This window comes from Mustela nigripes, chromosome 1 (assembly GCF_022355385.1).
Source record: "Mustela nigripes isolate SB6536 chromosome 1, MUSNIG.SB6536, whole genome shotgun sequence".
NCBI classification, from domain to species: Eukaryota; Metazoa; Chordata; class Mammalia; order Carnivora; family Mustelidae; genus Mustela; species Mustela nigripes.
The window spans coordinates 80,399,871-80,408,764 of NC_081557.1; the positions used below are offsets into that span (position 1 = coordinate 80,399,871).

At 44.4% G+C, this 8,894-nt stretch overlaps 1 protein-coding gene across 5 annotated transcripts in view; it reads right to left on the reverse strand.

Moving 5' to 3' along the window:
* The window catches only part of APLP2 (amyloid beta precursor like protein 2), an 84,549-nt gene that overhangs the window by 20,088 nt on the left and 55,567 nt on the right, over window positions 1-8,894 (reverse strand). For 3 of the 5 annotated variants that reach the window (XM_059413795.1, XM_059413785.1, XM_059413821.1), the window contains exons 4-7: window positions 3,915-4,027; window positions 2,760-2,959; window positions 2,214-2,422; window positions 881-1,048 (exon numbers count right to left, since the gene is read on the reverse strand). In XM_059413795.1, coding sequence (XP_059269778.1) covers window positions 881-1,048; window positions 2,214-2,422; window positions 2,760-2,959; window positions 3,915-4,027 — 690 coding nt within the window. The remainder of the gene's footprint in view (window positions 1-880; window positions 1,049-2,213; window positions 2,423-2,759; window positions 2,960-3,914; window positions 4,028-8,894) is intronic. The other 2 variants (XM_059413814.1, XM_059413804.1) reach the window with 1 other exon arrangement.

Here is an 8,894-nt window from a genome sequence, read left to right on the forward strand (position 1 = left end):
AAATGAGTGTTTAGCCTGAGCGAGGATTTTCCACACACATGGACTAGCTAGCACTGCGAGGTAAGACAACAGGGGCCTGAGAAAGGGAAGGGAGTCACCACAGAGAAAAGTCTAAGTTCTCCTACCCGTGTCTAAGTGAACCCAGCCCAGCTGAACAAACCACTGAACGTCCTCTGTGACCAAAGGACACATGAACTAAAATTCTTTCACTTCCTAACGGTCTACGTGATCCAGCGTTGCCAAAACCCTGGAGAAACAGAGGTTACCATGCAACTGCAGAGCTTACTCCCTAGAATGCATAAATTAGCAAGACATCTCGATATTCTGGACTCTCAAAAAAAGGTAACCCTAGGGTCACTTCTCTAAAGAGTGGGCACCCCCTCAGCCAGCACCATGGGGGTGGGCGACAGGGTAGCCCCAAGACAAGAATAAGAGTGAGAAGCCCAGGAACAAGAATGGGCAGAACTCAGGGCCGCTGTGCTGACCATTCTGTGCCTCTCCACCACAGCCAGCCACGGTCAAGGCTGCCATCCCCAACCAACACAGACGTGTGCCGAGAGCCCACAGATGACAAGGCAGGATGCAAAAACAAGCCCCCGGGCTTTCCCACTGGGCCAGGGAGGGGACACACCACCAGCCAGCCACCAGCCACCGCCACCAGACCCACGGTGAGCATGGGACACACAGAACTGGGCTCACGGCTGCCAACAGGAGAGCAAAGCCTAGATCGAGTAAGCACAAAGAGGAGGGGAGGAACAATGACAGCAAACACCTGTGTCGGCGGGAGCACGACACAGACGCAGTCACGAGGACGGCCGGGAGAGAGACAGAACGCCGGACAGACAGGGCCACGGCACGGAGCCCGTGCACCGAGACTTACTCATCGCTTTACACACAGCCATACAATAATCCTCAGACTCAAAATTGTTCCTGTTGCCTCCGCAGCCGCCATATATAAAGCGCACGCACTTTCCTTTGGAGAGGTCGAAGTACCAACGGGGCATCACGGCCCGGCAGGGCCCCGTCATCGCCTCCTGTGAGCAGACAGCTGTGTGGAAACGGTCAGAAGGTCAGCAGGACAGAGGCAGCGGCTTCACGCGCTACCCAACTGCTACAGGCCGGTGACGGCCATGCCGAGCCCCCACGGATGCAGAGCCTCCACGGTTGCTGAGCCCCGCTGGGACCTCACTGCCCTGGCCAGCTAGCTCACCAATTCCAGCCCGTCGTTCAGGGGGATGCAGTCGTCCTCCCGTTCTGATGGAGTGAAGGCAAGCAGGAACTGAAAACATTTCTCCCACTGAAAGCATTTCTCCCACTGTCTGGAGTCTAGACCAAAACGGGGGGATTCTGAGTCTCACTGCTCTGGGAGCCTCACAGTTCTGATCTGGCAAGCGGAGCCGTCTGCCTGACTTGTCCATCATGTTGGGGTCAAGGACCAAAGGAGCCCAGTGCAGGGACAAAGGCTGCTTTAGTGGTGACCACCACAGGAAACGCTACTTAGGCACCCAGGAAGCATGCGTGGGCATTTTTATGTTCTCCAAGGTAAATCATAAACTTTTAGACTTTTTCAGTATTTCCCCAACACGGAGTCCTAGATAATTCTTCAGAGTCTAATAGCTTCAAATATACACTCAGCAGAAGACTGTGTGTCAACAGGTCTAGAATGGACACAACCTTTTTTTCTCTTTTTTGGGAACTGGCAAGATGAAAATCCTTCACCAGTAGGTTGTTAAACTTCACCCTCCCCGTCACAGACATCTTATAGTGGACAAATTTGGCAGCCTACAGATGGGAACACAAGAACCAAGAAGTCACTTCCATTCTAGAAGGCCGGGGCTTTAGAACACTGAAGAGGGGGCCTCCCTCGGGGAGAGAACATTTCGGGCTGCATGTGGAAGAACCCTGCCCAAGCATAAACCACCTTATCTCCCTGATTCTCTGGTCTGGTCCTTCTTCTCTAGTTGGGTCCTTATAACACAAATGAGAGTTTCTGATTCAATTTCAGGTCCATCCCTGGGTGTGTCAACTGTCAGACCCCTCAGGGGCCTGGCCCCTCAGTGGTAACACGGCGCCTCCAGTGTGCTGGCGAGCCCATCTGACATAGCGCCCAGGAGCACCACCTCTCCTGTGACTTACCTGTGATGAATGCAGTCCAAAATTGTAAGCAAGAATTACCAAATGGATTTTAATGCCACAGCTTTATATCAGGTTACCTTTAACGTCGTGAGTAATTTCCTTTTCTGAAATTGTCCCATCGCTGCTGGGTTCAGTTGGGCTCTCCTCATTGTAGTCATCTCCTTTAAAGGTGTCGTAGTAATAATCACGGTCTTCCACCACTTCCTCCCCTTCCTCCTCATCCTCCTCGTCCTCATCCACAGCTGCTTCTGTGAAGTCCTCCAAATCTGCTTCAGTAGGAAATTCACTAAAGGTCACAACAGAAAAGGAAGGTTAATACCAATTCCTATATGCACAGCACAACAATGATTCTCCTCCCTATTCTCAAACACAAAAACAAGAGGCAGGAAAAAAGCTCCACTCACAGCTCACTGGGCCACTGCAACCCTTAGCCCAGCTACACCAGCAAAAGGGCAGATCTGGTGGGCAAGGACTGCATTAACGTGCTGCAAGTCCTACTAGAACAAAATGCCGCCTGGCTCGACTCCTGTGGAACAAGGGGCTGCCCACTTTATCCAGAGGCGGGCACTGGCAGGCCCCGGCCACCAGAAAAACCATTTCACAGGTGCAAGACAAGAGTTTACCTCTTGTAAATATCATAGTCTTCCTCTTCATCCTCCTCCTCTTCTTCCTCCTCCTCCTCTTCCTCTTCCTCCTTTGACACAGTAGATTCAATCATCTTTGTCTGAGGGCAGCACACATACTCAGTGCCGTGAAACTGGTCTACCCCACAAGGCAGCAACATGCCGTAGCGATATAAAGTCATTCCCTGAGTCAGACAGGCCTAAAGGAAACCCACAGGTCCATAAGAGAACATTAATATATTTGGTCAAGTAGTCCGCAGTCATTAGCTTTATCCAAAAGAAATGCCTATCAAATCACTATGTAGGGCGTCCGGGTGGCTCAGTCAGTTAAAAGGCCGCCTTTGGCTCAGGTCAGGATCTTAGGGTCCTGGAATAGAGTCCCACATCGGGCTCCCTGCTGAGCAGGAAGCCTGCTTCTCCCTCTTCCTCTGCCTGCTTCTCTGCCTACTTGTGCTCTGTCTCAAATAAATAAATAAAATATTTTTTAAAAATCACTATGTAATGCTTTCTCTCATGGACATATCAATTTTCTGTCAACAGCTGTGATGCCATTATTTTAAGAAGATTTACAAATTTTGCTTAATGGGCAATGGGAAACATCATCTGAGCCAGGAACAATGAAAGACCAAAGTTAGAAAAAATTAAGGAAAAGGGAATTCTTCTAGTAATTATCAATGCTGGCTGAAGGTGGTCAGCGATAACTTACATTCCTTGCCGTGAGGGCATGGTGTCAGAATGTGGCCAAAGAAACTGACTAGTGATCCCTCTTAACTACAGAAGGCAAGTATAAGAAGGCTATTTCTCCTCCCAGAAGAATGAAATGGCATCTAATCCTATCGGTATATATGTCGAGACAGGGTTTTCTATATAACTGGCTATTTCTACTCTAAATTCCTAGGGTTGGGATGGCCTCCTTAGGAACCCAACTGACAGCATCCTTGCTTTTTTAACATCCTTGACTTGAGGGGTTGGTCAGTCAACACCGTATTTTCCCATGAAAATACCCTCCCAAATATTTTTAATTTAGAAGATACAAGTAATCTTACATTTTGAAGAGATAAAGGGAAAATAAAATTAACTTGAAATCATGGGGTTTGGAAGAAAATGCTCCTTTGTCTCTTAACCAGAAAAGCAATACATGATCCCTTCTTTTACCTCTTTGACCACAGTGTGCCAATGCTGGTGATTCTCGCACACCTCCATCCGCTCTTTGTGGAAAAACTGGCACTTTTCTGGAACTAGTAGAACATCACTTACGAATTCACCCACTAGAAGAGAGAAAGCTTTGTTACAGGCAAATCTGATGATTCAAGCTAGCAAGGACCCTCACTGAAGACTAGGACAGTTCTGTAGTGGGGCAGGAGCAATCTCAAATGTATAAAAAAGCTGATGGGCCTCCCTCATCTTCCAAGGTCAACTGGACATTATAGATCCAGGCAAGCAGCCACAAGAGCTCAACATTCTGTTACAGTCATGGTCCTTGGGACTTTCCTCAGTCTTTCCAAACTCTAAAATCCCTTACAGTCCAGCTGCAGGGCTAAAGCAACACATGATGGGTAGAGCAGGAATAGGACCCCCATCCCCACCATTCCATGACCTCAGACACACACAGATAGTCCTCTGAGTTCACATGCATTCATATTCCTAGTCTCTTATTCCCTAATTCTGCTCACATTAAGTTTTGGGGTTTTTTGGTTTTTTGTTTTGGTAAGATTTGTTCATTTATTTTACAGAGGATGGCGGGAGGGGCCAAGGGAGAGAGAGAGACTCTAAAGCAGACTCTGCGCTGAGCACACAGCCCAATCCCACTGCCCTGAGATTATGACCTAAATCGAAACCAAGAGCTGGATGCGTAACTGACTGTGCCACCCAGGCGCCCCAGTTCTAATAACAAAATAACAAAATTCCAAGAAACTCAGGGTGTTCTTCGGAAGTACGGATGACTCTTACTTTAGCCCCTTTGTGTACCTAAAGATACACAGCTCTAAGACAAAGCACTGTAATAAGTGAACTGTAATAACGCATTGTCATAAGTGAATCAGGAACGACTGCTTGATGGAAGGGAATGGGTGCTTCTGCGATGGAAAACTCTGGCAGATGCTACTTTTTCACCAGGTGACCAGCCTAACATGAGGTTTCTCACTGACAATGACAAGATGACAAATGTGACGTGCTAAGAAGAAAATATCACTATACAGTCTTTCTGCCAAAAATATGTCATGAATCTAATCATGATAAAACAATAAGACAAATTCAAATTCAGTTCAGAGATATATTTAAACAAATGACCTAAACTGAAAAAATATCAAGTCATGAAAGACTTTTTTAAAAGGAACTTGGGAACTGTTGATCAAATGTAATGTTTTATCCTTTTTTAAAGGAATGCTATAAAGGACATTATTTGGACATTTAGAGAGAAAATGTCCAAGGTATGATTTTTATATTGTAGTTATATAGGAGAAAGTACCTGCTCTTAGGAGGAAAAAAACTGAATATTTAGACGTGAACTGTCATTATGTCCCAACTTACTTTTAAAGGGTATAATAACAACAAACAAAAAGTTAGATAAGATGTGCATGTGCACATGTACACACACACACACACACACACACACACACACACACACATACAGAGTGGACAGAGAAAGCAGAATCGGAAAACCTCAGTAAAGGGTATAAAGGTATGCACTGTTACATCTTTTCCTATAGGTCTGAAACTTTTCAAAAATATTAAAGCTGGGGAACGCCTGGTTGCCTCAGTTGGTAAAGTGTCTGCCTTCGGCTCAGGTCATGATCCCAGCATCCTGGGATCAAGCCCCAAGGCAGGCTTCCTGATCAGTGGGGAGCCTGCTTCTCCCTCTTCTTACGCCGCTTCCCCTGCTTATGGACTCATTCTGTCTCACATAAATAAATAAAATAAAATAAATATATATTTTTTTAAAATACAAAGCTGGAAGGAAAATACACATAGCTGTTCAAAAAACAGAACGTGATCTTTCAGAAATACACACTGACATATTTACAGGAAAAAAAAAGTACTATCTGTGATATGTTTCCAAATTAGCAAGGGTGGGTAGGAGTGGGTCCACAGACAATGGGAGAGTGACTCACAAAATGATGATCATTACACAGCTGGACCACGGGTACGTAAGGGTTAAAACTATTATTTTTCGCTATGTTTGGACATGTTTGTGATTTCCATAAGAAAAGGCTAAAAATACATCTATCATGGGGGCACCTGGCTGGCTCCCGTCAGTAGAACATGTGATGACTCTTGATTTGGGGGTCTATGTGCCTATGTGGTGTGTAGAACTTACTTTAAAAAAAATATTCATGTATCACTGGGTCATCACCCAGAGATTCTGATTCATTAAGCCTAAGGTGGGACTCAGTGATTTTCACTGAACAAACATTACAGAGATTCTGATCCATCACCAATATGCTCCACACCAGTTCTCAGTGGAGGAAAACAAAGAGAGGTTGTGTGCTCAGCTCCGGAAGAGATGCAGTAAGTAGGGGCAGGAGAAAGGAAGCAGGCAGCTAACCTCTGAGGTTTCCTTTTCTTTTCTTTTTTTTTTTTTGAAAGAGGAAGTGAACAGGAAAGTAATCTGGCCTGAGAAAGGTCTCAGGGCTTTGAACTAGTGGAAAGTCTATGTAGAACCACTAGGTTTGTCATTGTGGCCTGGTCCTCCAGGATCGCTCCCTCCGGGCCTCAGTCTCTGGGCACTACAGAAGTCAATCCTTCCATGACCCAAGTGGCAAGTGAAAGGAGTCCTTGATCTACTTTAAGGGGGGAGGTGTGCTCTGACATTACAAGCTGGAGCAGTAAACGCACCTCCCCACATAAGACAGCCTTTCACAGGGTAATGACATTTCACACTATTATTAGCACAAGGGAACTGGAGGGGCCAAATAGCTCCATCTGACACTAACGCAGGAACACAAAGTAGTAAGTTAGACACAGTGTTGCCTTGACGCCCTAAAGGCTCTAAGGTACATGAATTTTTTCAATCAACCAGGCACAATCAATGCTTTAAAAAAACAAAATCCCCATGGGTATATGAGGAGAAACAATCGTGACACTCGACCACGTCAGAAATCACTTAAACTATGACATCCAACCACCAACCCATATTGTTTTAATGGGCTCACCCTGTATTGATGAGGCAATTTTTATATTTAATTTATGAAAAAGGCAACAAAAGAGTATATTCAAAGGCAGTGTGCACAGGGTTAAATGCTGGGGTTCAATTTCAGCACTATTGTTACTAGCAGAGTGGTCTTAGGCAACTTACTTAATCCTTCTGTGCCTCGGTTTTCTTACCGAGCTGTGAGGATGACATAATATAATATGCAGAGCACAGAGAAAGCTTGGAGCAGAACCTAGTGCACGGCGCCCACAGCAGCGGGTGAGTGTGCCAGCTCTGATTACCAATGCTAATGTTGCTACAGCCTTGACATGAGTAGCTTCACACAAAGCAAACTATACATATACCTATAGTTATTATACAGAAATCTGTAATTTGTAAAACCACAATTTTGTGTACAAATGCGACATCAGAAAAAAATTTAAAACAGCAATTTTATTACTAGATATGCAGTCTATTAAAAACAATAAACCGAGTTTAAAGAATACAATGGAATACTATATATCAGGTGAAAAATGAATGAAAACTACTTATATCACACCTCAGACACACTCCAAAACGATGTAAAGTAAAAGTTGTAAGAGGTCAAGTAGAGAATTATACCACTCATGGAAGTTTGCAAACACAAAAACAAATGGTCTGTAGATACATACATATATAGAAGTATAAAAACATGCGAGACAGATGGAAGGTGGGGGGGTGGGAAAAACAGGTGATGGGGATTAAAGAATATGGCTATCATGATAAGTGCTGAGTAATGCAGAGAATTACTGAATCACTAATATTATATATCTGTAACTAACAATAATGTACGTTAACTACACTGGAGTTAAATTTTTTTTTTAAAGATTTTATTTATTTATTCAACAGACAGAGATCACAAGTAGGCAGAGAGGCAGGCCGAGAAAGATGGGGAAACAGGCTCCCTGCTCAGCAGAGAGCCCAATGTGGGACTCGATCCCAGGACCCTGAGATCATGACCTGAGCTGAAGGCAGGAACTTAACCCACTGAGCCACCCAGGTGCCCCTGGAGTTAAAAATTTTAAATTAGTAAAAATATAAATAAAGAAGCTACTTGAACTTGGGTTCTTCCCCACCCCTCAAAAACATGTGAGAATAACATGCCAACAAGGGGGCAGTGGTCACCTCAAGAGCAAGGGAGGGAAGATGGGAGGAAATGCAAGGAAGGATGGGGTCTTGGAACATTTCAAGCAAACCTGGCACAATGTTGAAGAACTTGAATCAGGATGATGAGTACTGAGTGACCACCATATTGTGTTATCTTTTCTGTGTGCTTCAAGTCCTGTATTTCAGAATCAAGTTTAAAATGAAAACTTTTAAAATGCCAGTGACTTAATAATTAACTCTATGCTATACTGGAAAATTAAATGTCTCCAATCCTTAGCTATTCCATGACTGAATCAATCTGTCTGACCTCTGAAAACCAGAAGAGAACATCCCTGAATCTGACAAGAAACTAAAATGTAACAATAAAAATTAAAAAAAAAAAAAAGAATACTCTTTGACTCAACGAATACAATTCTAACAACATACTCTAAAGGAAATAAGTATAAGTCAACAAATATATTTACTGCGTTGTTGTTAATATCAAAAATTAACCAACTTAAATGCCCATCAGCAGGGAATTAGTTCAATGACAGTAGCTATATACAATGGCATACCATAAGGTCACAGGTTTGTGTCTATATGTAACATGGAAAAAACTTCCATGGTAGTGATTAAGTAATTTGAAAAATCATTAAAGAAATAGGGGTGCCTAAGTGGCTCAGTCGGTTAAGAATCAGACTCTTGGGGCAGGGTGGCGGGGGAGGAAAAGAATCAGACTCTTGGGGCACCTGGGTGGCTCAGTGGGTTAAGCCATTGCCTTCAGCTCAGGTCATGATCTCAGGGTCCTGGGATCGAGTCCCGCATCGGGCTCTCTGCTCAGCAGGGAGCCTGCTTCTCTCTCTCTCTCTCTCTCTCTCTCT